The 19,666-nt window shown below is 55.5% G+C and overlaps 1 protein-coding gene across 3 annotated transcripts in view; it reads left to right on the forward strand.

Moving 5' to 3' along the window:
* RFLNA (refilin A) overlaps positions 1-19,666 on the forward strand; it is a 346,540-nt gene that overhangs the window by 319,952 nt on the left and 6,922 nt on the right. Inside the window, exon 1 of one of the 3 annotated variants that reach the window (XM_005572593.4) lies at positions 6,381-6,917. The exons of the other annotated variants lie outside the window; for them this stretch is intronic. Coding sequence (XP_005572650.1) covers positions 6,711-6,917 — 207 coding nt within the window. The 5' untranslated portion in view covers positions 6,381-6,710. Of the gene's footprint in view, positions 1-6,380; positions 6,918-19,666 lie in introns of those variants that run through there. 3 annotated transcript variants of the gene reach the window in all.

A 19,666-nucleotide genomic window follows, 5' to 3' on the forward strand; every position in this document is an offset into this window, starting at 1 on the left:
AAGCCCTGGGTTGAGAAAGAAAACAGATTTAAAGGACATTGTTGGGAAAATTGGGGACATTTTGATATGGAATATAGGTTATATAATTGTACCAATGTTAAATTCCTTCAGTGTGATCGCAGTATTGTGGTTCCATATCATCTTTCTTCTTAGGAGGTACCGCTGAAGAGTTTTGGGGCATGATATTTACCACCTATTTTTACATGGTTTAGCAAAACACAAAACAAAATAAACAGCACACACACACACACACACACACAAGAGAGAGACAGAGAGAGAGAGAGAGATCCGATGTGTCAACACCCAACAAACCCAAATGGTGTTTGGGTTTTCATTATATTATTCTTGCAAAAATTCAGGGAGACCCAGCTTCCCCCAAGAACACACAGCTGGCTCTTGGCCAAGCCTGGCTGGAGGCGACCTTCTTCTGACTTTAAGGACTGTGTTTTCACTACACTCAGTCTCTGATTTTATCCCTGCCCTGGCTTAATTAAGTGCTCTAAAGACATAAATAGGCTTTTTGTTTACTCAAGCTCGGGAGAAGCTGGCAGAAAAGGCCTTTTCAGCTGAACGCTGCTTACAGCCGGAAGGTGTGAAGCGGTGAGTTTCCAGCCAGGAAGAAGCCTCTCAGCCGTGGGCGTCTTTGCCCGGAGCTGTGAGGTGAGTCCAGCAGCCCCACTGTGGAATGGGAACGGGAGGGGCTGTGGGAAGCCACGCCGGCTGGGATGCCGGGCAGCAGACCCTTAGAACAGCTTTCGTCGCTCACTGAAAGCACTGGGAATCCGGACGCTGTCCTGGACACACACATACAAATGGCAGCAGAACGTACGCCCAGGACAAAGGCACTTTGAATTCATTTTGTCCCCGCTTCCCTGTCTTAGTAGGGCAAGTGGTCAAGAGCTGGTTTTATGTGTGGACACCCAGGGCATGGGCCCTGACCCCCAGACAGCTGCCCAGCAAAGGCGGGCTGCAGGCTCTGAGAGGACACGGGCTAAAAATGAAGAGGTGAGTCACTGCTGGAGCTCTGAACAGGCGCGGACGTCTGTGGTACAGCTGGGGACCGAGCAAGGGCACTGCAGAAAAGTCCCTCGGGTGAGACGGGCCATCAGGGAACATGCGACTCCCTGGGGCAGGGAGGCATCCCCCAGCCAGGGACCAGGACCTGGCCTGCTGAGGATGCACAGTCCCAAGTCTCATGGTCATACAGTCACCTGGGCCTTCACTCTGAAACATTTGATCACATGCCCAGCTGGACAGCTCAGACAGGGCCTATATGGAGCGTGTGATCAAGAAGCCGCTCCTCTTGGCTCTGTTCTCGCCGCCCCTTTGGACGCCTCCACTTCAAGTTCTTCTGTGGCTACTTTCAAACCCCCAGTGATGTTCAGTGTTATTTCTGCATTCCTTAAAAATAGGCAAGAGCCCCGGATGCTCCCTATGAAAGACAAAGACTTTGCTGACACTGCAGTTCTCTCGTCTTTTCTTCTTCTAAAAAGTGTATATGCATATGCGTGTGTATGCATATGGGTGTAGGTGTGTAGATGTGTGTATACGTGTGTGAGTACATATGTGTATGTGTATGTATGCGTATGTGTGTTAGTGTGTATATTTGTGTGTCCATGTATGTGCGTTTGCATATGTGTGCATATATGTGTGTGTATTTGTGTTTATGTGTGGATGTGTCTACATGTGTATATGTATGTACATGTATGTATGTGCATACACATGTGTATGCGTATATGTATATTTATGTATTTGTATGTATATGTGTGCTTGTGTATGCATGTGTATTGTGTATGCATCTGTGTGTATGTGTGTATATTTGTGTGTTTATGTGTATATATGTGTTTGTGTGTGTACATGTATGTGTGTGTGCATATGTGTGGTTGTGTGTGTATGTGTGTATGTATATGTGCATATGTGTTTATGTGCATGTAGAAGTGTGTGTGTGTATCTAAATGTATTGATTATCCTGGTGATTTCACACAGCAAGGCATGAAGTGCGGTGATTAGAGCAGGGCCCAGCTGAGCCTGAGGAAATTTCCCTGGCACCATGCCGAGGGCTCAGCTTGTGCCTGGTGCACCTGGCAGCATACCCTTAATATGCTTACATTTAATCTTCATTCACTAGCTTTATTATCATCCTGCTTTATGGATGGGGACACTGAGGCATAGAAAGGGCAAGCCAATTGCCCAGATCACACAGCCGGGACATGGTAGGGCCAGGATTCAAACCCAGACAACCGAGTGTGCACACGACAAGAAGACCCCTTACTTGTCTGGGCGTCTCCTTGGAAGGCGAGCGGCCTCCAGTGCTCTCAGATGGCCTTGTTTCAGGGCTCTCTCTGCAGGTTACAGAAAGGCCTTGTTGTCAGGCATGACAACCTCCGTCCTCCTGCCGCCATGTCACAATCCATTGGGACCCACTGGCAGTCTCTGCCACGTCCGCCCTAGCAGCCTCCAGTGTGGCTTTCTACTCAGGGTAGGCTGTGTGACTTCAGGCAGTCACTTAACCTCTCTGAGTCTCCATGACTCCATCTGCTTTATTTATTTATTATTTATCTTTTATTTTATTAATTTATTTTTCTGAGTTGGAGTCTCACTCTATTACCCAGGCTGGAGTGCAGTGGCATGATCTTGGCTCACTGCAGCCTCCGCCTCCCAGGTTCAAGGGATTCTCCTGCCTCAGCCTCCTGTGTAGCTGGGATTACAGGTGTGTACCACCGCACCTGGCTAATTTTTCTACTTTTGGTAGAGACGGAGTTTCACCATGTTGGCCAGGCTGGTCTCAAACTCCTGACCTCAGCTGATCCACGCACCTTGGCCTCCCAAAGTGCTGGGATTACAGGCGCGAGCTCCCATTCCTGGCCTGCTTTATTTTAAAATGGAAATAATATGCAGCCAGGGTTCAAGTGCAGGACGGTGCGTGTGCAGAGCTCTGTAAGCTCTGCAGGAATGCGCAGCCCTGTTTCTGGGAGTCTTCCTTCAATGCTGCTTGCAACAAGTGGCTAATGGCACTCCATGAAAAAACCTTTTTTTCTCGATGCCCTTCCCTCTGGCCTTCCTTGCAAAGTTGAGCTTCCCCCACACAAAGCAGCCTGGGAAAATCCCCCTGATATGGAAGTGCTTGGGGGGCCCTGGGCTGGGGCTTGGGGTTACCCCAGGTCACTTTTCTTTCCTCTTCAACGTGTGCTTTTAACAGCCAGTGACTTCCGAAGCTTGTGGAGGAAGGTCTTCCTTCCCAGGGGTGTGTGGTGAAGGGGTCTTCCCTTCTCCCCTTCTCTCCAACACGGGACCCACTCTTTACAACCCCTTGTCAGATACCCCAATACCTCTTTTCTATTAAATATCCACTTTCTCTGCCCAATTTCTCTCTGCCTCCAAACTCTCCACTCTTTAATCCAGCTTTGTTTATGTGTATATATGTGTACATGTGAGGAACTTTGGAAGCGATTTGGATCAGATCATTCTTTACCTGCTTCAAAACCTCTGCAGATTCTCCCATCCCTGGCAGATAAAGCCCCAATCCCCTGGCACGGCATAAGGGCCTCCGTAGACCTAGCACCTCCTTCCCTCTGCCCTTTCCTCCAGCACTGGGCCTAGAGCAGGTACTCCAATCTTGAAAGACCCCCTTTTCTGCTCCTCAAACCTCACATTTCAGGGGCTCAAGCCCCTTTTCCTCCTGAGACTGGCCACAAGAGCCTCCTGCCCTGCCCACTGCCTAGCCCCTGGCTCCAATGAATTTATGGAAATTTCGGCCTTTCCTCCCGTCTTTGACATTTGCAGACCATCTGGTGCTGTGAGAAATAGAAGCTTCCACAGTACTGGCTTTCAATTGAGGGGCGGTCCCCAGCCCGCAGCAGGATCCGAATAGGTCAGAGGTCACGGTCACTGGGGCCATCAGTGTGGGCTGCTCTCTGGGGGTCTGACATTTGTAATGCACTCATGTTCTGCCTGCCGTCTGGCGTGCACACATCTCCAACCATTTACCACATAGGGCAGCCTGTTTCAGGGAAACTTCCAGAACCCAGATGGGCATAGTCATGAAGGCACTCTTGATAAGTGGGCTTCTAGATCAAGATGAATGACACAAGGGGGACAGGATTAGTAGAGTGGGGCAAGAGAATTTCAGGACATCCCCCAAACACAGAAATCACCACAAATGATATTTTGCTGCAACGTTTTAAAAGTCAAAATGGATGCAAACAGTTCAAGAGGAACAAAACATCAACATTTTATTTTACTTTGAGACAGAGTCTTGCTCTGTTGCACAGGCTGGAGTGCAATAGCATGACCTCGGCTCACTGCAACCTCCACCTCCTGAGTTCAAGCAATTCTCCTGCCTTAGCCTCCTGAGTAGCTGGGATTACAGGCGCCTGCCACCATGCCTGGCTAATTTTTTGTTAGTAGAGACAGAGTTTCACCATGTTGGCCAGGCTGGTCTTAAACTCCTGACCTTAGGTGATCCACTCGCCTCAGCTTCCCAAAGTGCTGGGATTACAGGCGTGAGCTGCCACACCAGGCCTCAAAATATCAACATTTTAAATAAAGACAGAGGAACCCTGCAATTTTGAAACTCTACCTTGCCCGCATTCTGCCCTGCCCTTGGTAGCTATTATGGCCAAGGGGTCATTAGTCCCTGAGATAAGAAGAAATTCGTTCTTGCCAAAGACTTTCTCCAGGGAAGCAGAAGACTACTGGGGCTGGCTGGGTGGGCATTTGGGAAATGTGAGTTTCCATGTGTCTGTGTTCCAGAAAGAACGCCCCCTCCCCCCACCACTTTCATCATAGTCAGTGACAGCAGTTCAGTCACTCATTCTGGTCAAGTGGCCCAAGGGCTGAAGAAGTCCTGTCTTGCCTAAGAACTGAAGCAAATGGAATCCTATTTTGTTGTCCTATTTTGTTTTTTTCCAGAATGTTCCAGATATTCAAACCTCTGGTTAGTTCTGTTTGGGCAGCAGACTTCCAGCGTTCTTTCCTGGGAGATATGGAAATGGGCTGTAAATTCACCTGGTGACAGGTGCATGCCTGTCACCCTGTGGACTCTCAGGAAGCGGCCGCATCCTCTGTCAGTGTCTGGCATACACCTTACTCCCGCTGCTGCAGGGCCTGCGCCCTGCTGTTCCCTCCACATGGTGGGCTAATTCTCACTGCTTGGCTATTCAGATCTTATCTTTAAAAATCGCCTCCTCCAAGAAGCCTTCCCTGAACACCCCAAGCCTTAAGTTGTCCCTTTGGCTATTCTTGGTTGCAGCACCTCGTTAAGTTCCTTCCCTTAGACTCACAGCCTTAGCTTCCTGGTACGTTGACTGCCTTACCAGACTGGGCCCTCCACAGGCCAGGGGCCTGCTGTCTTACGCGTGCCCGTTTTGAGGTCCGGCCAAGGCTGGGTGTAGAATGGGAGCCTGAGAACATCTTCAAAATGCTGCCCTCAGTTTGAGGGTGTCCAAAGAACGGATTCTGACACCCGGCTTCCCGCTTGGGCTTTCTGCTCTAAGCAGAATGGAAATGAGTGTGCCGTGCACACTTTCACCCTTCCTGGAGTCTCCCTCTGCTCTCTTCGCCCTATTAGCCTCTCCCACATTCCTGCTTTTCAAAGCAGTCCGTGGACACCCCCAGCTGCCCCGCTTGCAGAATGGAAGGATGGATCCTCAGGAGTGAGGTGGGGGGCGTCTGTGTGGCTGGGCGCTGGAAATGCGGAGACGCCTTGCCAGGCATCTGATAAGAAAACAGTAAGGAAAGGAAACACGTGTTCTTCTCTCTTGGGAGGAAGGAAAAGAAGGGAAAGACGAGCAGGACCCTTGTTCATGAGCAAGGACCTTCCCAGAAAAATGCAGGAACAGCCAGATGCCTGGGGATTCCCGGAAGTGCTTCTCATCGCCGCCGCCGCCCCCCACCCACAAGTTCCACCCAATGCTTTCCACCCTCAAGGCCCAAAGAGCTGGCCCTGGTTGTGCGGGTAACGGAGACGCCAGTACTAGGGCGGTGGTGGCACTCCTCCCCATCCATTGTAAGTTACAGAGAAAAAGAAAACTTCTCTAAAATAAAGTTTCTCAAGCTGCTTTTATTGGGACTTCAAATGAGACTGAGAAAACCTCCAAGAGCACCACGAAATAGGATGATGATTATTACTCGTATTTCTTGGGATAACTTGGGGACCCCACAAGGCACCCTCGGTGCGCGAGTGTGGTGCTTGTTTCGGGAGTGCGGGACACACGCGCCTCGTGGGACTCCGGCTGCTGGCTGGGCGCGCAGTCCCCTGGAGCTGGAGGGCCTCGGCAGAGGCGCCGGCCCGGGGCGGTTGCCCACCGCGCAGGCCGGGGCGGGGAGAGGAAGGGGGAGGAGGAGGCGCCTAGAAAAAGAGGCGCGGGCCGGGGAGGTGCGGAGAGGGCCGGGCGGCGACGTGCGCCTCGGGGCTGGGCCGGCCTGCGGGAGCGCAGCGCAGCGCGGAGGCGAGGCCGGGCCCGGCGGGCGGGCGCCGCGGAGGGCCGAGGGCGGCGACGCTGGCAGGAGCGCGGCCTGCGGCGGCGAGCAGGCTGCAGGCCCACGGGGATCAGGGGCGCAGGGGTCGCCGGGCCTGATCGCCGCCTCTCGCGGTGCCCGCAGGTCCCCGGGCGCGCAGCCCTCGCCCCGCCGCCGCCTGCCCCGTGCCCCGGAGCGCGGTGGAGAAGCCCCCGGAGGAGCGGGGGGCCCGCGCCCCGCGCCCCCCAGACATGGTGGGCCACCTGCATCTGCAGGGCATGGAGGACAGCCTGAAGGAGCAGGGCCGGGAGGGCTTGCTGGACAGCCCCGACTCCGGGCTGCCCCCTAGCCCCAGCCCCAGCCCACCCTTCTACTCCCTGGCGCCCGGTATCCTCGACGCGCGCGCGGGGGGCGCCGGCGCCTCCTCGGAGCCCCCGGGACCCAGCGAGGCAAGAGCGGTAAGGAGGCACTCTCGCTCCCAAATGGGGGACCGCGCGGGCGGGTGGGTGAGGGTTGCCCCTCGAGACGCGCGCTACTGTAGAAGCAGGACGGACCTCCTCCTCTCCCTGCCCCGCAGCCACGAAGGTGGCCAGTGACAGCCACGCTTCTCAGGTGGGGACCAGGGTGTGTAAGGGGAGGAGGTCCAGGCTGACCCCTGAACCTGGAGACCGCTCCCTGGCAGTAGGCCTCCCTCCAGAGTGATTCTTCCTATTGTCAGTAATAATGGGGGGCTCATGGGGCGGGGTAAAGGACGGTCCGAAATTCCCAAAGAAGTTGGCTGCTGGCTAGGTGGGCTTGCGCCCAGAGGCCCGGCATGTTGCAGACATCTGGACCCGGCCCCTCTGCTGCTCCGGGTGCCCTGTTTACTGTCCAGGCGCTGCCAACGTGAAAGCCTTTTCTTTCTTTCTTTTTTTAAATAACCAAATCCAGACAGGATCCCTTCCTTCCCGGGATGTTAAGGCATGTTGACGTGGAGCTTAGGCGGGAGGGGGAGGCTGGAACCCCGGGTCAGGAAACTCAGGAGTTTGTCTCCTGCCAGACTAAGCCCAGCCTGGGGGTGGACTCCGGTGGGGACCCAGCTTGGCGCCTGGCCTGAGACTGGGCGCCCCCCTGGCAGGCGGGGAAGCATGTGGGCCCAGCGGGTGCCTTTGCAGCTTGAGGAAATGACAAGTTGAAATGAGTGATGGCCCATCCCTGCCCGCTCTCTGGCTGCGCCCTGCCCACCTTAACAGCTTTTCTGCTGGGGCGTGTGTGCTGGCTCCACTCCCCTTTCCTGGGGCCCCAGGGATACTTGCCTGGCACTCACAGGGCAAAAAAGGCCTCCCCCCAGCTGAAAATCCTCCTCCCCACAGCAGAAAGGAGTGGCTCCCCGCCTCAAGCCTCAGGACATGACCTTCATTCATACCTTGCTTGTTTCTTCCCCTGGTGGGTCCCAAACTTGGCCGCCAATTGGAATCACTTGGAGAATCTTTAGAACCTACCCACACTCACCGCCCAGATAGTCTCACTGAACTGATAGGGGTGCAGCTCGGCATCAGGAGAGTCTGTCTCCCTGGGTGATTGTACTGTTCAGCCAAGTCGAGGAGTCACTATCTTAGACCAAATCATGCAGCGAATTTGAACTTTGGTCTCTTTATGGGAGCCTGGCGGGTGGAAGGGGCAGTGAGGACTTCCAGGAGTTGACAGAGGTGACCAGGGCTGTTTGCAGTGAACCTGATCTTGCTGTCGAAAGGCCAGCTTTCCTGCCAGAGCGTCTGGGATTTGGCACTGTCACACATTTGGGCTGCACAGGTTGGGACTGAATCCCCGTGGCGCCTTGCACAGTGGGGCTTGGAGAAAACGGACGGGGAAAGCGCCTTCTCCTTGGTTCCTTCCGTGACCCAGAAGCCTCCTTACAGAGGGTTTTCTGGAAGCAGTCTCTGCCATCCGGGCCAGCCCGTGGCTGCCGCAGGAATAGCGTGGCTGGCTTACTTGTCTTGGCTGTTCTACTTGACTTTATTTTTTCCCCTTCCTGCTCGCTGGATGCCAGGTATGGAACTGTGTTGCCCTGATCTTTTAATTTGGCTTAAAAGCAAAGCCCGGGGCTGTTGGGGCTGTTTCCTCATGGATAATGATACTTGGCATTTAGATAGCTCACACCGTGTGCCAGGACAACTGTCCTAAGCTCTTTATTTACATCAATTCATTTAATTTTCACTATATTCCCATGAAGCCTACACTCCAATTAGCCCCGTTTTCCAGAGCTGGAAGCCAAGGCACAGAGGAGGTTAGCAACCTTCCCAAAGTTGCCCAGCCAGGAAGCGGCTGTGCTGGGCCTGGCTGCAGAGTCTGCCCTTCAACCTCATATTATTCCCCTTTTCACTGTGCGACTAATTAACTACCTGTGATTTTTTTTTTTTGGAAAACAAAATGTCTGTGTACCTACCGGGTTTGAAGGGCTGCTTTGAATAAAAGGGAGAAAGGATTGCCTGGCGCCCCCTCTTCTCAGCTTTGGGGCTTGCCGCTGTGGCCATGCCCAACCACCCCTCGCCCATCCCGCAGGGCACCCCACCTCCCCGTTAACTCCTGCTGAACTTTGCTGAGTACTCGCTGACGACTCGGGGAGAGTGCTCTTTAGGTGCAAATATCGGCACCTCATATTGTCTCAGGACAAAGAGGCGGAACCTTTGATGTGCCTCACGCAGCTGATGCTTTCCAACACCCGAGGAAGAGGCGGGGGTGAGCGGTGCTGGGTTTCCATGTGAGCCTCAGGTTCAGACTGCGTTTGGCAGGGTGGGTGTCTTTGTTCCAGTATCCAGTGACCGACACCAGCTTTCTGATCAAAGTTGGTGGCATATGCCTCAGCTGCTGGGGTAGACTGCAGTCCTGCCCCCAAATCTAAGCCACTGAGGTCCTCACCACCTTGTCACCTACTTTAGGAGGTTGGACGGACATGCATGTTAAATCTGCCTACGCTTCACTTCATTAAAGAGGCCCCCCACTTTGTTTGAATAAGCTGGACTTGCCTCCTGGACACACCCCACCCATTGAGGCAGGGTATCTGGGAAGCAGCTGGCTGCAAGATCAATCCCAGGAAATCAAAGGCTTTGGGGGCCAGGCTGGATATGAATGAACCCGGTCCCCACTCACCAGGGGCTTTTCGTGCTCACTGTTGGAGCAAAGTTGGGAACATTCGCAATCACTCCCAAGCCAGTCGAAGAGCTGGGAATCAGGCCTTGGTCCCCCCAGAACTTACTGAGCACCTACTCTGTGTCACGCTCTGTTTGGGGCCTTAGAGGACACAGCAGTGAACAAGATGCTGACGGTCCCTGCCCTCATGAACTGGCATCCTAGCGGAAGAGACACAGCCACCAGCTGAAATATGTGCGGCAGCAGCAGGTGGATGGAGAAGTGCCCTTAAGGCCAGAAGCTGGGTGAGAAGTGAGCTTTAGGCAGGTGGACAGGGAGGTGATGGTTAACAGAAACCCACACACACTTAGGGTACGAACTTTACAGTGCTAGGTCTGAGGTGTGCTCAGTCCAAGAGAATGGCACGTGCAAAGTTCTGAGGCAGGAGCAAGCTAGGCTTGGCCTGTTGGGGTGATGGGTGCACCAAAATCTCAGAAATCACCACTAAAGAACTTACGCATGTAACCAAATGCCTCAGGAGCCACAAAGAGGCAGGGGCCACCGGAGGGGCTGGGAGACGCCAGGTCAGTGACTTCGAGGCGAAGCTGAGGCCAAAAGTTAAAATTCCATTTGGTCTTTTAAAAAGTACTTGTGACTGTTCTATTTTTATTTTTAAAAAGGCATCATGAGCTTCCACACTCCCCAAATTAGAAACTCAAATGAAAGACTTGAGTGAGGAGGGTGCCCGTGTGGGACACAGAAGGTGGCGCTTTTGCATCAGTGTAGGGCGCGTCTCCATGCGGGTGGGGACTTGTCTCCTGCATGGCCCAGAACAGCGGAGCCTGCCCACTGGCCTGGTGGCAGAGGGGATTGTCCGTCAGCTGCATTCAGCCCACACATTTTTTTAAAATTTATTTTTTAATGTTTTATTTCCATAGGTTTTGGGAGAACAGGTGGTATTTGGTTACATGAGTAAGTTCTTTAGTGGTGATTTGTGAGATTTTGATGCACCCATTACCCAAGCAATAGACACCGAATCCAATTGGTAGTCTTTTATCCCTCACCCCCGCCACCCTTTCCCCTGAGTCCCCAAAGTCCATAGTGTCATTCTTATGCCTTTGCATCCTCATAGCTTAGCTCCCACTTATAAGTGAGAAATAACAGTATTTGGTTTTCCATTCCTGAGTTACCTCACTTAGAATAATGGTCTCCAATTCCATCCAGGTTGCTGCAAATGCCATTATTTCATTCCTTTTTATGGCTGAGTAGTATTCCATGGTGTATAATATACCACAATTTCTTTATCCACTCTTTGATTGATGGGCATTTGTCAGCCCACAGATGTTTAAAGCTGGGTGGGTGAGGGACACAGCTGAGCAGGACAGATGCTGCCTCTGCTGCCTGTGAGCTCCCAGGGCCAGGACTGTGACTGCAGATTGAGCAAACACCCATACCCTTCTTCTCCTCCCCGCCCTGCCCGGCAGAGCTGTGGGCATTTAGGGGTTGGCATCGTGGAGGAGTGAGGATGACTTTGAGGCAGACCTATCTCCGTAAGTGAATATGGGCAGTTTGGAGAAGTAGCCCTGTGTCATCTCACTGCACTCAGGGAGACTGAAAGTGGCATTTGGGATCTTACATTGTGTTCTCTGGGGTGCATGTTCAAATGAACAGCCCCCCTGTGGCAGGCAAAGGACTCAGCCTGTTATGGGGCAATGGCAGGTGGTGACAGATCTGAGCTGTTGCCACCTCCCAGATGCAGAAACGGGGCCTCTGGCCCTGGACTGCACCCACAGCTGGTGGCCTGGGCTCTGTCACCTTCAGGGCTCCCTCCCTCCATCCAGCCTCTCCCAGTCTGTTTATGCAGTGGGTGGATTTCTAAAGACTGTACATGAGAACTTCCCTAAGGAAGATGTGCTGGATCCCTGGACCCAGATTCCAAGAGAAGCCCATCCCTGAAAACTCCCCGGGGGTGCCCAGCTCTTTGAGACCGCTTGTGGTCTCAGCCATCCCTTTGGACCTTGGCTGGGACCCCTGGGACTCTTGGATTTTCTCATTTCTGCTTCTTGTCTGTGATGGTGAAACTGAGTATGACAGAGGAGGGAGAAGGGAGCTAGTGAGGTAGTGCTGGGGTTGGGAAGGAAGGAAGGATGGATGGATGGATGGATGGATGGATGGATGGATGGATGGATAGATGGATGGATGGATGGACAGAAGAATGGATGGATGGATGGATGGATGGATGGATGGATGAGCAAATAGAAGGATGGATGGATGGATGGATGGATGGATGGGCAAATAAATAGAAGGATGGATGGATGGATGGATGGATGGATGGATGGATGGATGGGTGGATGGATGGGTGGATGGATGGGTGATGAATGGATGAACAGATGGCTGAACAGATGGACTTAGGAAAACAGGGATCAGCCTCCATGGCCCCCTGGCAGGCTCACAGGTGTGTTCCTGTGAAGGTGTCTGAGCAAGCTAAGGTGGAAGACAGCCAGGTATGTCAGGACAAGGTGGGAGGGAGGAGCCTGTTTGCAGAAAGGGAGGCTGTGAGGAGGGAGAAGAGAGAAGGGAAAGCCGGAAGCCCTGGAGCCTCCTTCCAGCCGCGTCTGCTCAATCCCAGGCCTCCAACGGAAATTCAGCAAAGCGTCTGACAGCCCTGGTCTCGGGGGCAGGCTTACCCAGCTGAGAAACTAAGCTATAGCTGTAGCTTTAGCATGAAAAGAAGACAAAGAGGCTCACGGCCTTCCAGGTGCTCTGGAAACAAGGGAGCCCCCTGCATGGGGAAAATGCTGCCAGACAGACTGGGGGCAGCTTTCCTGGGGGCAGGTGTGGTCTGTCCTCTCTGCCCTCCAGTGCTCGGCCTCCCTGTGGGGCACGGTACGTGAACGGCAGACACCTCCTGGTGTGCCATCTGTATCTTAGGATGCACGGGAATCCAGAGGGGATATTTGTCCACCTTGCAGCAAATCCAGCCTTTATAAGGGCAGGATCTGGGTTCGCTGTTCTTTGTGTACAGAGACGGGGGTCCCTATCTGGGAGGCCGCCTGACCGTTGTGAGTGGTATCTTTGAGAAAGGACAGTGTTCCGAGTGTCAGGGGGAAAGTGGGAGACCCTGCCCGAAGCCCTGCAGCCTGTGCAAAGTGATTCTTGTGCCCTAGGTTGGCAGCCCCCATTCTGTTATTGACTGGCAAAGCTGTGGGTCCCCGCACTCACTTCCCAGAGCTGCCGTGACAAAGTGCCACAGACTGGGTGGCTTAACACTGGAGAAATTCATCCTCACAGTTCTGGAGGCCAAGAAGTCTGAAATCAAGCTGCTGGCGGAGGCACACTCCTCTGGAGGCTCTCGGGGGGGCATCCGTCCCACCTGCCTCTCCTAGCTACTGGCCGCGTCACACCAGTCTCTGCCTCTGTCTTCATGCGGCCTTCTTGTCTCTGTGTGTGTCCCCATGTCCAGATATCCCTCTTCCTATAAAGACACCAGTCCTTGGATCAGGGTCCACCCTGATCTAATCTGACCTTGTCTTAACTTGATCACATGTGCAAAGACCCTCTTTCCAAATAAGGTCACAGTTGCAGGTACCAGGGTTCAGGACTTGAACTTACCCTTGTGGGGGACACAAGGCAGGCCACACCCGTCTTGCTGACTTGGGTGCCTCTGGCCTGCCCATCTCAGGAGGGAGCCCAGCCGGAGCATCTCAGGAGGGAGCCCAGCCGGAGCACCGCCTCCAAGCTTGTGACGTTTCTCACCCTTTGCTCATGGTTTCTCTGCTTTGGCTGTCAGATCCTGGGCCCGTGGGTTCCTTGCTGGGCCCTTGATAGTTCTTGGCTCTCCAGGGAGCAGCCTGATCCACTCAGGGTCTCCTGGGATCCCCCACAAGCAGACTGTGTCCTTTCGACAATCACATTCAGGTGCCCCGTTGTGCCACGTTGGGGGAGATTGAGAAAGACCCACCCCTGCCCCAGGATTCGCCAATAGCCAAGGCTGTCATCAGAAGGGTGGGAATTCTTGGTGCTTAAATGCCTCCTCCTTGGTTCATCTTCCTCATGGGTGATGGTCCAGGTTAACATTAGCCCAGCCCATGTGCTTTGGTCTCAGATTCCCTCTGTATATCCCCGACAATCAAGTTCTGACAGCACCGGAGGTTCTCTCCTCCAGGGAGGTCAGGGGCTGAGCTCAGGGGAAGCTGTTGCAAGGCTCCATGTGGCTTTGGCAAGGACACCTCTCCTGCGGCCCGTGTGGGGCTCCCTGGCTGTCCTGCTGTCTCCAGGAGCAGCAATGGGAGGGCTCTGGGTATCTCCTCCTGCCTCCCACTCCTGCACTGATGGGCCGCTAGTTGGCTCCTGTGTGAAAGCTCATGGTTCAGTGAGCTGGGCCGTAGTATCTGTGGATGGCCCTGTGTCACCCAGGCTGTGCCTTCCTGTGAGTCCCTGCCCAGCCAGGCGCAGACTCCAGGTCTGGCAGGCTGTCACCGCGAGGCACTGAGCTCTCGACAACAGAGCGGCTATCTTTCTTCACCGGCCCATGGGCTAAGGCCTGTGTAGCAGCCAGGAAGGTGGGGAGCTCCGAAGAGCCCCTGTGTACTTTGACTTCCAGCCAGTGAGTGTTCATCCCCGCCCCAGCGGCTCCTGGGGAAGGCTCCTGGGCCAAGCGGGTGGGGCCTGGTGGGCCCTTGGCGAGTGTCCACAGGACCCAACACCCTCCAGGGCCTGTCCCGCCCCCCAACACCGTCCTGCTGCCCAGGAGCCTGGGAGTAAGCCCAGTCTCCCCAGGCTACAACAGGCTTGCCCTGGACCCTGGAAGGAGCTGGGAACCTGGGCTTGGGCCAGCTCTGTTGTCCCTCCTAGTGGGGAGGGAAGGATGGCATCTGGGTGACTCTCCCATGTGCCTGAGACTCACTCGTTCTTCCCTGTCCCGACATCCCAGAGCTTCGAGGTGGATGCTGAGCCCCCTAGGAAACCGCCAGCTTGTGCCTTGGGCATCCCTGATGGGCCCCCAGCCCCAGAGGGTGGGCCTTGCCGACAGCACAGCCTCGTTTCACAGATGAGCAAACCGAGGGCAGCCAAGGGTATCTCACCGGATTCTGTCTAGACCAGAACAGGAGCCTGGGCCTGTGGGAGGGCACTGAAGCCTGGCAGACCAGCTGAGGATGGGAGTGGGGAGCGGGTCTGTCTAGGGGCTTCCTGTGCTCAAGGTGGCCGCATGGCCAGGGCAGGTGAGCAATGACAGGTCCTGTGTGCGTGTGCTCGACTCCTTCCCTGGCCCTCCCCTGCCCTGCCAGCCCCCATGGGACTGTGTGTGACCCAGTTTTCGGGAGTATCTCGCTCCCGCGTGGCTGGAAAGTCGGACTTCCAGGGCTGCAGCCTGCCTTCTTGGCCGCGAGAGGCACTTCCCTTGCCCACTCCCCAGGCTGGCTGGAGTCCGTGAGGCGCCACGACCATTTCGATGTTCAAATAGCCCTGCAGCCAGAAAGACGAAGCTCCGAGCCTCCAGTTGAACTGGTGGCTGCCACCATCTTCCCTTGGCATCTGGCCCTGCAGCTCCGTGGGAGTGTCCTGGACCTTGGCGGGGCCTTCCCGAGCTGTCTCACCACCCAGGCCCGCGGGACACCAGCCTGCACTGGTCTGGGCTGCCACAGCTTCTGGTATCTCCCGGGCAGTGCTTCCAGCTTGGGTGGATTTTGGTGTTTTTTCAGCGGGACCCTTTGGCAAATGGTGCCCAGAGCTCTGGCTTCCCGGGCCAGCCTGTGAAGTAGGCCTTGTCGGCTGCTGGCAGCCAGGTAGGGAGCGGGACCCGGCGGAAGGCGGCTGCCTTTGTCGGCGCCCACGCTCCAGGTGTGGCGGTATCCGGAGGGTTTGGCAGTGTCTTCATTCTGCGTGCACCAAGGAGAGATGCTGGGGCGGGGGCTCTGCCACAGCACAAAGGCTTTGCCTCTGAAATAAGCCCTCCCTGCTCGATGGGTGAGGAGTTAGCCTTTCCTGGCAGCGCACGGGGGGGTCACGCCAGCAGCAGGCTGCCTCTCTCTCCCTCCAGCCCTTCCACCTGTCTGGACAGAAGAAACACCTCCCCAAACCTTAGTGGCCATGTTACTGTCCCCTTCCACACGGTGTTGTCCTCTCTCCTCCCCTGTGGCTTCATGTCACCCCCTCTTGTGGGAGAAGGGCCCTGGGGGTTCTTGTGCCTCATCTCACTCCCACCGGGCCCAGCACACAGTAGGTGCTCAGCAAACAAACACCTGCACACACTTGGGAAAATGCCAAGCTTCAGATAACATTTTTTGGGGAGTGTGTATTATTTCTAGAAACATGGAGTCATACAGAGTCTTGCAGCTGGGGTCAGTGTTGACTGAACGGTGAGCCATAGAAGATGATGATGGGCCAGTCTTGTCACTGCCTTGTTTTTGTGAAGTGACTGTCCTGAAATGATGCTTGCTTGCTCCTGAACGTAAGCAGAAGTGTTGTTTTAGGTTTGAAGGGTGCGAGCTATGCCTCTGTCCAGAGAGGCGCTTCCTCCCCAGACCTTCATGGGAGACAAGGAGCCCTGCTGTGGGCCCACTGGCACCCAGTGCCACCCCTGAGCTGGGCACTGTTCCACGTCGCTGCCAACTCTGACCCAGCCACACCGAAGCCTGGGAGCCGGGTCCTCCTATCTCCCCACTTCAGAGACGCGGAGGCTGTGGGGGCCCAGAGACGGGAAGTCATTGGCCCGAGTCACTTAAGAGCTTAGTAGTCTCTTATGGCTGCTGCAGCCAGTTACCAAACACAGAGTGGCTTCGAACTGCAGGAATTTGTTGTCATGTTCCAGCTCTGGAGGTCAGGAGTCCCACAATCAAAGTGTCGGCAGGGCTGGTTCCTTCTGGAGGCTCAGAGAGAGTTCCTGTGCCTGTTCTGGTTCCTAGAGGGGCCCATGCTCCTTGGCTTGTGACCCCTTCCTCCTCATCAAAGCCAGCAACACAGCATCTTCTGGCCTCTCTCCGACTCTGACCCCCTGGAACGCTGTGATGACATCGGGCCCACCTGAGTGACCCAGGACCGTATCCCATCTCAGAATCCTTGATCACATCTGCAAAGTCCCTTTTGCAGATATTCCCAGGTCCTGGGGATCAGGATGTGGACAGCTTTGGGGGCTGTTGTTCAGCATGCCACACCCAGGAAGGGAGCAGCTGCCGCTCTTTTGGGCCACTCACTCTGTATCAATGCCAGGGAGAGATGGGGCCACCTCGAGGCCATCTCGAGGCCGTCTGCTGGGGGCTTCGATCCTCTCCCTGTGGTCCTTAGCCCTTGTTCTGGGGTGACTGTGACTAGCAGGGATGGGGCTGCTGGTGATGTTTGTCCATAGGCTGCTGCCAGACTTGAAGACAGGCATGGGCCCAGCCTTGGGGCTCTCTGGATTGGGGCAGGGGCTGCTTTGCAGGTGTGGAGCCTCCCCTCCCCATATTGCAGGGACGGAGATGTGCTGGGCCCTGGGCTTAGAAGTGATGAGGACTCCAGCCTTAGGGAGCTGCTTCTCTGGGGGTGACAGAAACACAAAGGGGTTACTGCAATGGAGGCCAGTAGATGGGAACTCCTGTGTCCCCACAGAAGATGCCCCTAAGAGTTGGAGCAGACTCTGAGTTGGCTCTCGCCAGGCCGACTGAGAAGGAGCCAGGGCAGCAGGGAACAGCGGGAGCACAGAGGCAGTGGGAGCACAGAGCAGCGGGAGCACAGAGGCAGCCTCGGGTCACAGACAAGGGGCCAAGAGAGAAACGGGCAGAGGTCCCCAGTGGGAAGCCTTGAGCCTGTGTCACGGGAGCTTGGAGCTGAGGGGGCAGTGATGGGACAGGCCCCTGGGCATGAAAAGCAGTGGAGGAACGAGGGTGAGGGCCCGGGCCCTGGAGCCGCACCACCAGCGTCCAGCGCTGGTCTGCCTCTTCCAGCTGCGTGGCCTTGGGCAAATGACTTCGCCACTCTGGGCCTTGGTTTCCACATCTGGCTAATAGGGGTGCTGCCAGCAGCTGTGTGCTGGGGTTTTTATAAGGATCAGATGAGTAGGATATGTGGCGAGTGCCCAGAATGGTGCCCGGCACCGTGAGAGCACAAAAAGCTCTCCATCCTCATTGTCCAGGCAGGTATGGGGGCGGGAGGGAGGGGACAGAGGTAGGAAATATCAAGCCAGGCCCAGGCAGGACTTGGCTCTGAGTTCATGGTTCCCGCTCGGTCGGCCCTCTACTCCCTCTGCCCGAGGCCGGTGTGCGTGTGGTCGCCATGGTTATAGGCACCAGCCTGGAGGAATAGGGTCCCCAGCGCCTGCTGTCCCCCATGGGAGCCAGCTGTCCCCTCTTCAGCCGAGAACAAAGCACCGAGCATCACCATGCACTAGACGCTGGGGTGTAGGGGATGGAGACCGTGCCTTCCCATCCACGGGGGCATCATAATCTAGGTAGGGCCAGAGAGCAGGGAGAGGGCTGCAAACCGAGAAATCAATGGGTAAGCAAAACCTGCTGAGTGCCATGTCCCAGTGGCAGTGGTCAGGGAGGTGTCATGGCCGCTGTGCACGGTGCCTCACTGCCTCCGTCCCCAGTGGCCTTGAACCCCGGCTGCCCACGGCTGGCAGCTCTCCCATTTCCTAGAGACCCGTCCTTGGGGGAAAGGGAGTTTCTTTCCCCAGAAGGTGACTCCCACCCCCAGGAGTGGGGCAGCAGTGGCCAGCAGCCTGCTGTCCCAGATGGGACCAGTGCTGGGGCAGCCACACTCCTGCGCCCCTGGTGTGACGGGCCCCAGCTGGTCATGGCTGTGCCCCCGCCTTGCCTGATTGACACCTGCTTGGCCCCTCTCTCCCATTCCCCTGGGAGGACTCCACCGATAAACTGGTTTCACAAGCCATCCCCAGTCCCTGATCAAGATGGGAGGAGGCCAGGCCGGGTACCCACGGGTGGTCTCAGCCAGCCCCGGCGCCTTCATGGAGGGTTGGGAGGCACAGGCCCCAGGGTTCGCTCCTGTCTTGATTTTTAGCATGTGGCCTTTTTGTGTGCTCTTCCTAGAGCCGCTGTAAAAAAACAAAAACAAAACAAAACAAAAAAACAACAAAAAAAACCCTGCCACAAACTGGGGGGTTTGAGACAATAGAACTCTATTCTCACACAGTTCTGGAGGCCAGAGTTCCAATCCAGGTGTGGCAGGGCCACACCGCTTCAGAGGGCCCCAGGGAAGGCTCCTTCCCGCCTCTCTGGCTCCTGGTGGCTCCAGGTGCTCCTTGGCTTGTGGTTGCGCCCCTGCCACCCCTGCCTCCACATTGTCCCTGTGCATCCGCATCCGCTTTTTATTTTTATTTTTTAAACAGAATCTCGCTCCATTGCCCAGGCTGGAGTGCAATGGCGCGATCTCGTCACACTGCAACCTCTGCCTCCTGGGCTCAGGCGATTCTCCTGCCTCAGCCTCCCTAGTAGCTGGGATTACAGGTGTGAGCCACCACGCCTGGCTAATTTTTGTATTTTTAGTAGAGACGGGGTTTCACTGTGTTGGCCAGGCTAGTCTCAAACTCCTGACCTCAGGTGATCCACCCACCTTGGCCTCCCAGAGGATTATAGGCGTGAGCCACCGCCTCCATCCTGTGTCCACTCTTGTAGGGACACCAGTCATTGACTTTAGGGCCCACCCTCCTCCGACATGACCTCATCTCAGGAGCCTCAATTCCATCTGCAAAGGCCTTATTCCAAATAAGATCCCATTCACAGGGTCTGTGTGGACATGGGGTTTTGGGGGGACCCTATTTGACCCACACTGCCCTTGTCCTTGGGAAGCTACCTCTGGCTGTGTTTTTGGTGTCCATGCCTTGACCCTCGATGCTTCTCTCAAGGACCTCTGTGGGTCCATCTCGTCCTGGCCACACTGGGCCATGCCCCATCTCCCAGGGAGAGGGTCTGCATGTTTGAGACCAGACTGTGACCTCCCTTGGGTCCCTGCCTCTACCCCAGGCACCTCCAGCCCTCCCCATTTTGACACAAGCAGACAGAGCCAGGGGCAAACCCAGGACCTGCCCAGCCAGCGGCCTGAGTGGCTCTGAGGAGAGCAGAGCCATTGATGGGGCCATCTTGGGGGCCTTTACTTTGAGGGC

Source organism: Macaca fascicularis, chromosome 11, assembly GCF_037993035.2.
Source record: "Macaca fascicularis isolate 582-1 chromosome 11, T2T-MFA8v1.1".
Lineage (NCBI taxonomy): Eukaryota > Metazoa > Chordata > Mammalia > Primates > Cercopithecidae > Macaca > Macaca fascicularis.